The 17,004-nt window shown below is 39.6% G+C and overlaps 1 protein-coding gene across 1 annotated transcript in view; it reads right to left on the bottom strand.

Annotated features, from left to right (window-relative positions):
- The window catches only part of LOC107690267 (xylosyltransferase 1-like), a 76,211-nt gene that overhangs the window by 28,840 nt on the left and 30,367 nt on the right, over positions 1 to 17,004 (bottom strand). The window contains exon 2 of the mRNA XM_016488549.1: positions 6,680 to 7,202. Coding sequence (XP_016344035.1) covers positions 6,680 to 7,202 — 523 coding nt within the window. The remainder of the gene's footprint in view (positions 1 to 6,679; positions 7,203 to 17,004) is intronic.

The raw sequence follows: 17,004 nt of genomic DNA, 5'->3' as shown, positions 1-17,004 counted from the left end.
TTTAAATTTTACATTTTCCCCAGGTGGGTTGTATACATTAATTCAAGTAAATTTTTGTCCTTCTAATTCTCCTCTCACTAATACATATCTTCCCTCCTTATCTATTTTACTAAATTCACTTTTAAAATTCAAATGTTTCTTAACCAATATTGCTACTCCTCTTTTTGCTGATGTGAATGACGATGCGAATACTTGAGCTCCAGCCAACTTTTCAAACTGTTTATGTCGAAAGGCTTTTGAAAGAGGCCTGCGGCATCACTAAACACTTGACAATAGTACAAGCGCATCGTGTCAATGATTTTAGGGTGCATTTTAGTCTATTAATAGAAAAAAACCCCACACATTATTTTAGCTGCCAAGTCATTCTGAAGATCACCATCTTTTGCCAATATGGTTACAGTCATTATTCACATCTCTAACTCCAGGAATATTAAAGGGGCTTTGTTTATTGTAAGAACAGGACAACCCGGGAAAGACTCCTATCAATAAATACAGTTATCAATCTCAAAAACGGACTCTGTGACGCAGTCATTGAGATGGAGAGTATCCCTCAATGGTCCAGATGAAAAAGATGAGTCTTTGTAACACTTAAACCGAGTTGAGGATACCTCAATCCATCCGAGACACTGCTGTAACACCGAAATCCAGAACCGCAGCGATCCACCACATGATCACCTATTGGCCTATAAGTGTTTCACTGATACCATCTCCACAATGGCTGTTATAAGACACCACCCCCGCCTTCCTTCAGACATACATTCAGCACTCACAAATAGCTTGGCCCAGACCACAAGGGCTGAGCCTTGGTCGTTTGTGGCTTTCTAAAAATGCCCACAGAATAAGTACGTGGCGGACTGCCTCTTTCTCCATGTCATGATATAGCCTGCCACTTCTAAAGAAGGGCAAGCTGAATTACTCATTACAGGCCACGAGGTTAATTTTAAATGCTCGCATGAAATTACACTGAAGGCACTATGTTTTGGCGCAAGGCTATGCTGACTGAAGACATGGGCCATGAGGGGGTAATGACTATAATCTGAGAGCCGAGCCTGTCGTTAGTGTCTCAAAGTGCACCGGCCTCCCAGACCCTGTGATGGAGCCTGAACGGGGGCAGGAGAAGGCACCGCTCCTGGCCCTCAGGGAGAACCTGGCCGACCCTGGATGGGTGGAGGCTGGGAAAGACATGAAGGTCCTTTATTAAAGGCAATTACACCATCTTAACCCCTCAGTGTCCTCTGTCTTTATGGGCTGGACAAGCCTGACCATCATCTGTCCCTGCGTTTCCTGTGTTCTCAGTGAAGCACTGGTCCTGCTATAAGAGTATGTTAACGTCTAGGAAGAAAAGCGGAGTTGTGTGATTTCACCTGAAGCGATGAGCATTTTCAAAGTTGGAGCATCTGTGTTGCCTCTCGCTACAAGATCTTTCCGATACCACTCTATCACGAGTGTGACACAACAACAGCCCACAATGCAAGATTTCGCTGCAAGCTAAACACAGTCTTAACAGACTTTGTTATAAAATTTACCACTGTTCAAAAGTTTAGGGTCGCTATGACTTTTTGAAAATATTTTTGACAGAAGTCAAAAAGACTCCATTTATTTGATCAAAAATATGTCCAAAAAATGTGACGGAATCAACTGTGCTGCTTAATACTTTTTATGGAAAATGTCAACCCTCTACATTGCGAGTAAATCTCTCGTAAATGCAACTAAATCTTCACTCTGGGCGACTAAATGATGTCTACTGAGCGTCAGAGTTTCACTCTCCGTCAAGCGATCTGTGCTATTTTTCAGTTCATCTGAATGGATGCGCAGTGCACCTGTATTTAACGTATCGTAAACTCTAGTGTAAAGGTGCACAACTCGCCGTCGCGTTGTTTCACACACACGCAGCGAGAGAGGAGAGAGAGAATTTACGTGCTGCATGTAAATGATATTCTTTGTTGTATTTTCCTGTCAAAATAACGTAAGGAACATAAAGTTCCTTTGGAATTCTTCAGCTTTTAAGAACTACCGCTTTCTCCGGTAGTGGGCGGAACTAATGCGCAAACGGCAATCTCATTGGCTGGCGCTCACCTATTATCGTCCCTGTTTTGATTTCAGCAAATCAGTTCGAGCGAACACACACAACCTGATTAATATTAATGAATCCAGCAGCTCATTAATCCTTAGTGCGTTTTATATTGTTCTTAATATTATCTAATATTATTATATTATATTGTTGCTTTATATTGTATCATTATTATCTTATCAGCATTTTTGTTAGTTTTTTTCCCCAGTTTATTTTACAGAAACACTGAATGACCAAAAAAGCCCCACCACCAGTCCTAAGTTCAGTTATAATGACTAATATGCATTCATACATGGTTATCAAGTTTTAATTCTAATTACTAAAGTTCTATCATTAAATAATATTGATTATCATATTATAATGCTTGACTGACTGATGTTAAGAGTGTACTTTCAGATATTTAAAAAACTGTGCCATTTTACAAACATTTATTATATAGTCTGGCGAGTAAACAAAAAAAATTACTAGCCAACGGTGATTCAATTGCCAAGGTGTCCGTAGAGGGTTGAATGTGTTTTTTTTTTTTCAGAATTCTTAGATTAATAGAAAGTTCAAAAGCATTTATTTGAAACAGAAATTTTCTGTAACATTATAAATGTTTACTATCACTTCTAATCAATTTAATGGATCCTTTGAAAAAAAGATGAATAAAATCGTACTGATCCCAAACTATTGAACAGTGGTGTATTTAGAGGGGAAAAAAAGTGTTATTGCATAACAAGATAATTATATAAATCTCACAGAGCAGAGTGGAGCTGAGCAAATATTCAAACAATACAAAAAGTAAAAAAAGAAAAAAAATTATAGTAAAATGATTGGAATGAATGGACATCTTACCTTTCAGTTAAAAAAGCTCAGCTTCTGGTTAGAAACATTACTTGTTTTAACTGCATTGTGATAACCGGACCAGCCTGAATAAGAGTTTTTGATTGAAGTCAGATTTGAGAAAAGTAATGCTCATAAACAGTAACAAGCAGCCAAGATGGGCCACTGAGTTTAGCACTCTCAGTTCTGTAAATCTATTCTGCAGATATCCTTCAACAGTCAACAGTGTTACCAAAGCACAGATTCCTTGTGGGACCTCATGACCAACAGCCTGGACCACATTTGAAACTCATTCATCCAACAATGTTCATTAAAAACCCTGCCATTTGTTTCAAATTTATGTTGCTTCTGCGCTAATTGACACCACTGAGGCAAAGCGCTCACGTGTTCGCCATCAAAGACTTCGTCTGTTACCGCACAATGCAATTACAGTTTATAAATACATACAAACAGCATCCCTGTGGCTTGGTCGGTCTACTGTACTTTCTGAAAATAGATGCGTTCATGGCCCGCCCCACCCCCTTACAACCTCTGCATGTCCCAGACTCATGTCTCTGTGGTGATGTCCCTGTCATATCTGTCAAAACCCATTCTGGCTTCCGGAAGTTTCTCCGGGCAGAGGCTCTGAGCCCTAAGAAGGTCTGTCACTGTTCTATTTGAACGCATCCACAGCCCTGATTTGTGTGCAGATGGCTGAGCACTGCATAATTGCATGAATATGTTTTCTGTAGTCAGCTATGGGAGATGGAGATGGGAAAGAAAATACACCGTACAGCAATTACATCCGTCTAACCTTGTGTGGAAATCCAGAATCTCATTTCCAGCCTGTCTCTGATTGTAATTACAAGTGCTGTGAATGTCTGTTACCAGCCCTGTGACTCTTAATGCGCTACTTCCATAAACCTCCAAAGACAGGATGGCAATTAATTCGGGAAAACCATCATTATTTTGAGCATTATTTATCTTAAATTCCCATAAATTCCAGCTAATGTTTCCCTTCATGCCATTGAAGGTTGATGATTATAATCAGTCCTCATCCCAAAAGAAAACATCATGACACTGATTTAAAGACCTGACAAGTACAGTTTTCTCTCCTGTGGTGATGTACTTCCTATTTAAACAGGAAGTTTGGGGCCAGTGAATATCAAACGGCTTGTCCATTTAAAAAAAAAAATAGGCTTCAGTTACGTCAAAGTAGAACTGGGTAAAACGATATACAATATAATTTCCCTCAATAAACGATATGAAGAGTTCGATAAATGTTCGATATAATGTTTATGCACCAAAAGCAGAACGAAACAGCACTACTCATTTGAAGCGCGCCACACGGACCGTTTATCCGCTAGGCTCAAAGTTCAAATGGCAGCACGAGCTCACTAGAGCAGATGTGTTTACTCGCTGATGAGTCTCAGTCACTCGAGCACTAAACAGCGCTGTGAGATCCAGTGTGAAGCGCTTGAATTCAGCGAACAACACTCGGTGATTTAAACTAGTTTAAAGCCAGATGAAACACCGCTGACAAACAAGAGAAACACTGTGCGCAACGACACAGTCAGAAGGCTTTTCAATCCACAAATTGCCATCATTTACCATGGATTTATTGTAGTAACACTAACCATACCATGCTATTGTGGCAGAAATGTGGGATAATAATAATACATTTTATAGTATTATTAATGTAGATATCAATTAAATGTATTAAAGGAGCAAGGGAATATAATTACAGTATTTTTTGATTAAGCTATAGCATTCATGCATTTATACTAAATGTATTTAGACTACTGTTTTTCATACAAATACCTAGAAACAATATAAATATATATTTTTACCATGGTATTGAGGTGCTATATGTGTGGTTTTAACTGTGGTTATGATGATCTAAATGTATGCTACTATGGAAGACCAATGGTTAAAGTTAATAAAACTCAAACAGAATAATAATTACATCTCGCCATATAAAAATGAGGCAATAAAGATTTAAAATTTATCGTGATAATTATCATTATTGACTGATATTAAAAATGTTATAGTCATTTTTTTTGGCCATATCACCCAGCCCTACATCAAAGCCATGAACCCTTTGCTATTGCTTGTCAGTCGCAGTGGGTGAGCCATTCTCATACTAGAGGGCATCTGATTGGACAAAAATCTGTGTAGTGCAGGATGAGTCATCAATCATTTTGGCCCATTTTCCAGGAAACGAAACACTTTTAAATGCGTATATCTGAAATTCACAGTGAAACTATATTAGCAACATATCTTTTTTTCTGTGTTGTGACGTACATCCAAGTGTAACAGATTTTTTCAAAAAGAAAAAAATGTAGGGCGGAGACTTTGTTCCATCCATCAGTTGTCGACTGGATTTTGAGAGATATAGACATGTTTGCGTGTTGCAGTCAATTGTGGAGGGGTGTTGTTATACTGACTAAATAAATGAAGTCCGGCATACATGACCAGACAGAAGTAGGGTTGTGTCGATAGATGATAGTATAGTGTATTGACGATAGTCAGAGATATTGCCTATGGCTGATGCCTTTGAGGATAGCAAGACGATTATTATTGTTATTATTAATACTATTTCATTGATATTAGGGCTTATTTGTTCCATTTTTTCCCTGTGTTTTTACAGTGTTGTGTGTTATAACCAATCAATCACACACGATTCTGTTGAGTTTATGAATGCAGCGGCCAATCAGAGGCGTTCAGATGAGTCATTGCTAAAACACCGGAGTTTTGTAGAGTTCGCGTGCTGACTGAATTCTGACTCGCGAATTCTCTCATTATAAACAAAAAAGTGCAGATGTATGTGCGATGTAAGTATAAGAGATTTATTCATCATACAGTGTAGATGGCTTCTCTTATTATAACGGGAGTGTTTTTTAAAGTGCATATACTCGCGTTAGGCTGAAGTCATGTTCTTTGATAATTTAAATGTACTTTGCTCATATTCTGTAGCTGCTGTTTGAATAACTGAGGAAATATAAGCATTTGAATTAGTAACTTACAATGTTGCTATTAAATTGTTATCATGTTAAATACAAATTCAGTCATATTAAAAATATTTTATATATTTGGTTAATATTACACTAACATTAGGGTGCTTTTAGCCTTACCCTGGAGTTGGTTCACTCTCCGGCTATGAAACTAAGTAAGTAAATAATTAAATAAATTAGCATGATAATATCGTGTATCAGCGATCTCACAGGCTGATGATAGGACGATATGACTATGGAGTATATCCCCCAACACTAGAGAGAAGTCTGTCATTTTAAGTTTTAACATTTTGATTAATATTATAGATGAAAAAATAGTTCACAATAAGATCAATAACATGCATTTCAGTCGTGGCCTAATGGATAGAGAGTCGGACTTGTAACCCGAAGGTCACGGGTTCAAGTCTCAGGACCGGCAGGGATTGTAGGTGGGGGGAGTGAATAACCAGCACTCTCTCCACCCTACGACTGAGGTTAGACCCTTGAGCAAGGTAACTGCTCCACCGGGCGCCGCAGTAATATGGCTGCCCACTGCTCCGGGTGTGTGTTCACGGTGTGTGTGTGTGTGTGTTCACTGCTGTTTGTGTGCACTTGGATGGGTTAAATGCAGAGCACAAATTCCGAGTATGGGACACCACATTTGGCCACACTTCACTTCAAACTTGAAGATGATTCCCCTACTAGTGAAGGTTTCAAAGCTAATAAACATGGACTAAAAGCCACAAAATCCCAATTTTGATTTTATGAGGCCTTTAACATCGAGTATGCAGTGTAAAGAGAGTCTACTCACCCTCTACAGGGCAGTAACGGGTGACCTTCTCGGGCATGAGCTGGCGTTCTTTGTGGCGGCAGTAAACCTCTGCTATCTGCTGCCGGCACTCCTTGGTCTTGGTGCGAGAAAGGGCGGAGATCGCCTCTTTGCCACTGATCTCGCATTTGGGCGGCTGATCATACTTGATGTCGGTGGTGGGCGTGGCCAATCGCTTGGCCTGCTGAAGGTGGTGCCGGTGCTGCTGGGACTGCTGTGGACTGAGGGTGGGATTGGCCCTCCGCTGAAGGTCGGTGCGCGTCTGATTGAAGCCACCTTTGTTCTGTGCATACTGAATGACCTCGTTGGAGTTCTTGCTCAGGCTTTGCTGCGCATGCACCTTCTCCAGAAGGCCTTGTTTGTGCTTGCCGGGTGCATGTCTCTGAGCCTGTGAACGCGCCCCGAAATTACTGTTGTCTATATTCTCAAAGTCTTTGGGAACGGAGTTCTCGTTGTTGCTGTCCACGCGGACTTTCTCCTTGGGCCGATGCGAGTAGTAGCCGTCCTGAAACATGAAAACAGATGAAATCAGTAGCTGCTACTACTAGAACATCAATGTCACACCAGATAAAACACAACATCATCAAGTTTTATGCCTCAGTTAGTTTTATATGCAATCAGACATACAATTTCTTTATCTATTTTTTGGTTGAACAATATAATGGGTGAATAAACATTTAAGAGTTTTACATCATAGAGACCTGGAGATGGGCTCTTTTGACTTGGGTCACTATGCAACCTCCTATCAACCAAGTAGAACACCCTAGAAAATGCATATCAACATCCTTGCAGCCTCTCAGAACACCTTAGCAACCGCATACCAATGACCTGGCAACCGCCCACAACACTTCTCACAGTTTTACAATTCAGAAAACATCTAGTTCCTTGTGCGCTGTAAAAAAAATAAATTAAAAAAAGCCATATTCACACAGGTGTCTGCCGGTATTTGAGTAACATTATTGAGCAACAGTAAAACTATTCAGTAGAGTATGTAAGCTTATCAGACGTTAACCACACAGTAATTCACAGGGAGCGTGACCTCAGGTCATTTCTGCTATTTTGCAGTTTCCTGCAAGTGTCACTGCTGATGGAATATTCCACTGGTAACAGTGTGTGCAACAGGAAGGAGGTTGCAGCCATGCCCTGAGCACTGATATGATTGCAGGAGACATCTCTGTAGCTGTGAATGCTATAGGAGAGGATATGATCTCTGACATGACAGGACGACTATCTACATGGTGTTTTGCAAATAAATGTGCTTTTTTTTTCATTTTATCTCTTTATATCTTTTGTTGATTCCATTAGCAAGTCATTCGCCCATTTCAGCTTGAATATACAAGTTAAACGCCAACTCAGTCTCATGCTGAAGTGTAAACAAATTTTTATTTGAAAGAAAGTAAAACTTCTTCAAACTATTCTTCAAGCATGCATTAGATATCAAAAGTGACACAACTGCTTTCAACATTGACAATAAGAAGCATCAAATCAGCATATTGGAGTGATTTCTGAAGGATCATGTGACAGTGAAGACTGAAGTAATGGCTGCTGAAAATTCAGCTTTGCTATCACAGGAATAAATTTCATTTTAATACATATTAATTTATGATAATGACATGATAATTTAATTTATATGGGCTAGTTTCTTGGCAATAGTGTTCAAATGTTGCAAAATGTAAAATAAAGCTCATTAGAATATGTAAAATAAATAAAACTATGGTTAATATTTATAAAGAAAACAATTAAAATCACAGGTGCTACATCTTAAATTCCCTTTACTGCAAGTCAGTTCAGTCTGCTGCCATTTACACAAACAGTGATTTTCAGCCATGCAAACACACCTCCTATTTACTTGAAAGGCCGAAAATAACTGCTCTCAAACACTACTTTTTCATAAATTACAAATCAAAAATAAAATCTAACAACAGTGTTTTAAAAAACACTTAAGCTAAAACCACCCCAAAAATATTCAGACATAAACATGCCCATTTCAGAATAAACAAACACGTGATTGGTTGTTTTAACTATAAGGCAGGACTACATAAGGGTCAATACATCAGATTGAGAGTTTGGATGTCTCTGCCTTATGAAACATGTGACAATAGTCGGTCAACCGACGTGACGTCTCCGTTCCCTCCTTCAGGGAACGAGGGTTACATACGTAACCGAGACGTTAAAGATTACAACTTTTTTGACATGATCTCACTAACTTCCCCATGCATCAAATCCCCTGACTTCTCAAAAACATCCCTACATCCTGTCAACTGCTCTTACTTTTCCCCAACTCATTCTGTCCACCGATTACTGCGCCAAGCTTAAAGGATGCTGTACGTAAAGGAAGACAGCAAAAGAGACATTAATAGGAGGAAATGGAAACAAGCAAACAGAAAAAAAAAATCAAAGAGAAGGAGATGAGGACAGGAAGTAAGACGAGGCACTGCTGCAACTCTCATTTCCTTACCGTTATGGTGCAATTTGTCTACAAAGCATTTATTAAAGCTTGTTTGTGAACTCACAGAGTGTATTATTTGTGAGGGAAATCTTTCGAAGACAAATCCCTGTCGCGTCACCCGCACTTTAGCCCTCTAAAGGCTACCGTTTAGAGCAGACTCCACTCCAGTCTGCTCCTCCTCCTCCTCCAGGAGCTTTCAGGAGGAAATTACAGTGCCTGGGATTAATAGCCTGAGCAACCACAGGAGGTAAGTTAGGCTGCTGGAGAGAAGACTATCGATCGCTTGCAAAAATCTGTCATTTCCCAAGCTGAGCACCCTGGCAGTCGCAGGCCTTCTGTATTCTCTCTCAAGGGGAGGAGGCTCCCCTCTCTCTTGCATCATCCATCACAGGAATGGTGGAAGTCGCACACTCGTTTATCAAGCACACTTTTATCTGGCTCTTTTTCCGCCTCTCTGATGGCGAAGAACATCACAGGCCACACACACACACGAACACTAGAACTGGGCGGTATGATGGTATATACCGCAAAAATGTGTCAGCCGGCAGAGATTCTGCTATATCGTCAACACTGCGGCGCAATTTAAACAATCTGAAAGGAAACAGAAAAGTACAGACAGCGCAGAGCAGACAGGCTCTTCTAGTGTTCACAGCTTTATTGATTACAATAGGAGCGATTTGGTTTTAGTTTCCAGTGCCGTGTTTCTGGGTAGTTATGATTGCTGATATAAATGACAAAATATTTGAGAGAAGCTTTCCCTGCAGTCATTGGCACGGCGGCGAGGAACGGTCCGACACTGGAATGCTGCTTTGCCTGTTCTCTCAAAGCCTCACGTCAGAGACTGTTTGACAACTACAGTTATATATAACTGTACACCTTAATGGTTTAAATGAATGAATAAGGTTTGATGGAGAGTGCACACATGAAACCTAAAACCAAACAACACTCCCTTAATCTGTCCTGATTTTCCTCCACCTTCACAGTCCAGCAGCTAATACGCGGATACTGTGGGAATAAAAAAATGCTACTTATGTATCTGATCTCTTCTGATCAAGGCCAACTGCATCTCTCGATCTGAGCCCTGTGGAGTGAAAGTCATAAAACCTAAGAACATAACTTCACCTCAAAAAAATAAAGAAAGAAAAGAAAATGAAGAGGCTTTTTTGCATTGTAGCAATATTTTTATGACAATTAATCACATTTACACTCAAAGTACTGCCAAGCACACCAGGAAAAGTCATGTAAATTAATACCTTAAATGATGGTCGTTTTTCTTATAATTAATCATAATGACATTTTTCTAGTTATGCCAAGCTCAAAATTATTTTAATAGGGTAGAAACTGTGAGAAAAATATGAATTCTTATTCAGTAAACCACAAAAAACCTGAAAAAGTCATGAGGCTTTTGACTGTTGTTGTGAACAAAGAGGGGACCTGGAGTCAAAAAGGCTGAGAATCACAACCCTAACCTCAAGTATGAACAATACTATGGCTGTTTTTCTTTTAGAATGCACCACTACAAATAACAATTAAAGATCCACTCAAATTCAACATGCACATAAAAAAATGGTCATCCACAAGTGATGTAGCAAGTATCGAAATGCAGTTCGTGAGTCGCCTGGATCAAAACGGGTGAATCGCATCTCAGCAGAAGCTTGTTGGACTAACAGCACTGGGACTGAATGGAAACACTGCTAGTCAACTATTAGGAGAGTCATAAATACTTCAGTCCTCTGTGAAGCTGATGCAAAAAGGACGTCAGGAAACATTACATGACTCAGCCTAAGGCTACAAGATATGAGCTTTGACTGCAAAAAATATGCATGGGGAATGGATGTGTAAGCTGGTGCACATATGGATGTAGACATGAAAAGAGCATTCATGCAAAAAAAACAAAAAAAACTATGTGACTATGACTCAAGACAATGGGTCAGGAACTAAAATGTCTCTTTCCATGAGTAATCTCACAGTCTCTGACCAAATGTGACACCTCACACACAGTTTGCTTTACCAAAAATAAATTGATAACAAATTAGATAATGCAATAAGCATGCACTAGGAAATGCAGGCCGCAAATCCAAAAGTCACTTCTAATCACTGTTCATGCTATTTTTGACCAAATGTAACACCTCACAGTTTGCTTCCACCAGCAAAGGTCGGCAAAGTTTACCTCACCCTGTGCCCCAGGGTTGCAGGGGTCACCTTCCTAGAGGCTGCCCTCTCGCTGACCTCTCAGCCTGGGTGGCTGCACAGGGTCAGTGCTGAATGAGTCACAGAGAGTTGGGGGTGGGGAGACGTCACATGTGCAGACTAGACACAGAAGGTGAGCTTGCGAGCTGGTTATAGTATGCGGGACGGGCGCTGAAACCCAACTCTGACCTTTCCTACACCACAGAGATCAGCTCCATCAATCACTGTGACTGTCTACAAGCTACTCAATCAAACTGAACTGAAGCCAGCGATCCACATCGAATCCTCATTCACAGAGTGGGCGTCTGAATCTTAATAAAAACAGCCCCAGTTGACCTGCTCGTAAAGGTCAAACTCTGGACAAAAGAACAAAAGAACACTTGGGCTTTGTTCAGAACAGTAGCGTAGTACATGTTGCACAGTTTATACTTGATACTGCCAACAAATTGTAAAACCAATGTTAAATCTAGATTATACCACAATACACATTTCAAATAGTAGCATTCTTACTAGTCTTTTCAAACAATGAGTCAGGGCTGATTTAAGTCACATGGAAATAAGGGGGTCAAATTGGGCACATTGATTTGTGATACAGAAGGTCATTATGATGGTTTTGTGCCATTCATAGGAATAGGAAAAAAAAAGAATTAAATGCCAAATTTTTTTAATCAATTTGAATTAGGCAACAAATAGGATGATACAGTACATTTTAAATATATGGAGGCAGAATAAAAAAAGAATGAAAAAATCTGAAATTCAAATGAACTGAATTTACATATAATTTAATTATACAAAAATAATAATTTTTTTTGGGAAAAAGCCTCGTCTACAGTTTAAAAAGGTGTTAAGTTTATATTGCATAAATTATTGTAAAAGTTGTACAGGCCTTAAAAAAACAAACAAATCAACTGTTTGAAATAATAATAATTCCTTATATTTATATAGCGCTTTTCTGGGCACTCAAAGCGCTTTACATAGAAAGGGGGAATCTCCTCAACCACCACCAGTGTGCAGCATCCACCTGGATGATGCGACGGCAGCCATACTGCGCCAGAACGCCCACCACACACCAGCTTATTGGTGGAGAGGAGAAGGAGTGAAGAAGCCAATCAGTAGGAGAGGAGAAGGAGAGAAGAAGCCAATCAGAATTTATGGGGATGATTAGGAGGCCATGATGGTCAGAGGCCAATGGGCAAATTTGGCCAGGATGCCGGGGTTATACCCCTACTCTTTTTCGAAGGACATCCTGGGATTTTTAATGACCACAGAGAGTCAGGACCTCGGTTTAACATCTCATCCGAAAGATGGTGCTTTTTGACAGTATAGTGTCCCCATCACTATACTGGGGCGTTAGGACCCACACAGACCACAGGGTGAGCACCCCCTGCTGGCCTCACTAACACCTCTTCCAGCAGCAACCTAGTTTTTCCCAGGAGGTCTCCCATCCAGGTACTGACCAGGCTCAGCCCTGCTTCGCTTCAGTGGGTAACCAGTCTTGGGCTGCAGGGTGATATGGCTGCTGATATACCATATCAGTGATATGGCTGCTGAAATGTCAAATGTTCACTCTTATACATACTTTAAATTTAATTAAAAAAATATGCTTGGAATATACTTACATGTAAGAAATGTATGGATCAGATTGAAACAATTATTTTTTTTTTCTAGAATGCCATTTCCTGATGAATTTATAAATGGAATTTTTTATGTAATTCGACAAATTCCTTACATTTTACTTCAAACTGCAATTCAGCTTCCTGTGGCATGTGGCCAATATAATTCACATTCATTCTTTTGCCCAACATTATGCATTCATAAAATCTGCAAATTGTGCACAGTATTCAAGCTATTTACCACTGAGATGATAAAACGTAGTATGCTATTGGCCAAGCGAAGCCAAGAGCTAGATGTTGGCCAATGCTATCATCCAAATATTCTGAAGTTGTTTATATCTTCTGCCATCACCTTGTGCTTTCTTGCTGGAGGTGGAGTCCAAGCTAAACCGAATTAATTGAGTGAAAATTGCCTCTGGGCTTTCATCACCTCTGCAAACAGAACAGTTGTTCCTAACAATGAGGCAGACGCCAAGGACAGACAGAAAAAAAGAACTTGACGCATAACCTGGCCTTTCTTTCGAACAGCAGAAACCACAGAGGAAGTCGTTCATTGTTTGTCAAGCCAGACATGCAGTCCAACAAGCATGCATGCAACCACACTTAAGAAAACATAACCTAGCTGTACAGTATTCGCATATCTAGAGACATCGCTCAGCTTTTTCTCTCTCTCTTACATGGTTTTGCTCTAAGCAATGCTCTTGTCCTGTGTGATTCAGTCTAATGAAGGGGCTGGTCCCATAGCCATTCTTGCTCACAGCTCTGAGTGGGCTACTGGGAAAAATAGTGAAAAGCGCTTCCACTAGAGATGACAAATAAGCCCAGCTCAGCCCCCCAAGCGGAGAAGAGCAGGTCTGCATGAGACACTCAGCGGACTGACAGAGCTACAACACCTTCTTCTACACGGCCAACATGAGTCAGAGAGACCACAGCAAAGCCAGAACAAGGATGTTACATTTGAGAAGATAGTTTATCTCTGACAGAAAGCAGACGAGACAGAAAGAAAAGGTTTATAAGAGGAGAAAAGATAACGAAAAGGCAAGAGGAGAAGAAATATTAAGAGAAACAGAAACAAAAATGAGCAAGAGAGTTTCTTCTTCTGTGGTTCATGGTCAAATAAGACTTGTAAACATGTAGGCTTTTTTAGTCTGCAAGTGTTTCTGAAACACATTTACTTCCATAATCTAACATTTCAGAGTGAAACAGGATGCTCAGTGTGGAAAAATTTGATTCGCAATTGTCTGAATTATGAAAAGTGCCCATTACATAAAGTAATGAAGCCAGACCAAATGAGAGTTTGCTAAAATAGTGTCCATCTCTATATTTGCTCATCGGTTAACATTATCCAATTACCTGCATTTCAAAGGGAGAGCAGGTTATTACAGATGGATTAAAGATTGAGGACAAAACGTGGCTATTTGGAAAATCGTGCACAATCAAACATTCACAATAACCAAATAGCTCAGCTTCCATCGTATTTCCACTCTCTATATGGTCTGTAATTTAAAGTCACTTAGTTACTTTCCACTATGCACACCCAAAAACACTCAGATAAACCCATTTAGACTTCTGACAAACACTCGTGATGGATGGGGAACGTAACTAGTTCAAAATCTTTGATAACTAGCTACGAAACATGATCACGGGACTTCAAACCACAACTCCTCTGCATGACAACTTCAATGTTTATGAAGCCTCTGAACTTTTCCAGCACGTAAAGATAGAGGCCTTCATCAGTCCTTGATCATGGCCTGCCACAACATGACTGATCATTTGTAGCACAAATTATACCTCACTATACTGAATATAGTCACCAAAACGCAGCCTGACCTACTTCCTTGCTATGCTTGCTTTATTATGCTTTTATTAACTCCACTAACTGACAATTATTAACCTTATTTTAGGATTTATTATGATACAAAGCTACGGAAAAGGCTGTTTTACTGACAATAATGTATTTAGTTTATGAAAAAAACCCCGACATTTATTCAATTTAAAAGCTTTGTATCTGCTTTTAGCTGTGATACATTATTACAAACTTCACCATTAACAGATTAACATAACTAATACGAGGGCACGAGCTCTAATTGTTTGGGCATTAACAACAGTGCCTCAAGCATGAAGATTTACATTTGAACCTCTATCTGGTCTGTGATTTGTGCACTAAGCTGCCTTTCACAGCTGGTAGACTAAGCTCAGAATCATCAGTTTTGGATTCTCTGTGAAGAGCGCCGAGATTCCCCATAAGCCTGCGCTTGAAGCGCTTTGTGGCGTTTTTCCTATTGAACGCAGCCTCAAGCTCTCTGAGCACCTGTTGGCACGAGGCCTGATTGGCATCATTCTCTTCCCTCTGAAGCGCAAGGCCCACAGCTCTCACCAGTGCAAATGAGCAAACATTAAGCCAGGCTTAGCCCGCTGCTTTAAGGTTTAAGGCCCCAGCTTTTGTATCAAGTGGTCAACAGTAATCCATTATGGTAGGGATTTCTGGCCGTCTCAGAAAATGCTCTCCTAAGTCTGAGGGATGCAGAGTCACGCAGCTCAACTAGTGAAAGCTGGCCCGTTTAAGAAGGTTTCCAGTTGCCAGCCCCTCATCTCATCAGTCTTGCACATTCTCTTCTTCTGTAGCAGGGCTGGGCAAAATTCATAACTGAAGAAATGGCTCCCTTTCAGTTCACGAGTTGGAATTTGAATAGAATTGGACAAATCTCACAGGAAGTTGAACTGGAATGACAGGAAGAGGTTTACTGAACTGTAATTCAAAGAAATTCAACACAAACAATGCTTTCTGAGAAATAAAATGTCCTTCAACCCTGGTTGTAAAAAGTTAATTTATTTAAAGGAAATGTTTCACTCAAAAATCATGCCATTGCAAACCTGCATGCTTTTCTTTCTTCTGCAGAACACAAAAGAAAATATTTTGAAGAACTTAATTGACTTTTTCCACTATTTGGACAAAAGAAAAAACACATTTCAAAATATCTTCTGAAAGAAAGAAAGTCATACTGGTTTGGAACGACATAAAGGAGATACATTTTAAAGGGGGACATAAAGAGATCTATTTAACTATCTAGCCTCTAAACTTTTTTCCAAAGGTTCAGTCATGTCTTTGTGAAGTCAACATTTTACCAAGTTTGTCTTGATAATTTTACTTTTCAAAGGTAAAAAAACACGAAACATTCTTAAGAATAACATTTCTCTTCATTTCTATTTTCTTCTTATTTTCTAACTTAATATTTAGTTAACTTAATAATAGTTAGGCTAACTGAGACTTGTCATAGCACTTGCGTATTGTTGCTCTTTTGTTGATATTGATTGCTTCCATTGTCCTCATTTGTAAGTCGCTTTGGATACAAGCATCTGCTAAATTATTAAATGTAAATGTACCATTTTTTATTGCCAAAAACATTCCTTGAATTTATTGGGTTGTCTCAAATATTAAGCATGACGGAATAAATCTATCTACAAATAGGCTAATACATATAAGCCCACTATTACTAGGTGATGTGCACAAGTACTCTGAAATTACATCAGTGATTGATAATGTACTGTAAACAATGATCAGTCATGATTATGTTTGATTTGAATTCAAAATTAAGCAACAACTCCACAAAAAGTCAAACATGGACCTCATTTTTGATTTTATAATCACAAAAACATTTAATTCGAATAGCATTCATCACTTTAAATACACAGCACTTTAAAAAAACACAACGCTTAGTCCTAAACTCACGTCTTAAGCCCTATTCGCACGGGATTAGTATTACCTGGTGACCTCCAGTCATTTGTAATAATTACGGAGGTTGTCTGTGATCTTAATCCCATGCGAATCGGCCATGTCTGTAATTTGTAAAGTAAAAATTCCCCCGCAAATGACCTACCATATTTTGCCGAACACCGAGGTCCTGTGATAATATTAGTCCCGTGCGAATCGGCATCTCTGTGATTTGGCCAGCATTTGGCGGGTCGTATATCATACGTTTCCTGTGCGCCTTTTTATCCGTCTTTCGCGAAGAATGGACCTGCGTTGGAGTGTTTGATAGTATTTTGGGTGCTGT

This window comes from Sinocyclocheilus anshuiensis, unplaced genomic scaffold, assembly GCF_001515605.1.
Source record: "Sinocyclocheilus anshuiensis isolate Anshui unplaced genomic scaffold, SAMN03320099.WGS_v1.1 scaffold461, whole genome shotgun sequence".
Classification (NCBI taxonomy): Eukaryota; Metazoa; Chordata; class Actinopteri; order Cypriniformes; family Cyprinidae; genus Sinocyclocheilus; species Sinocyclocheilus anshuiensis.
This window is presented reverse-complemented; position numbering and strand designations above follow the sequence as displayed.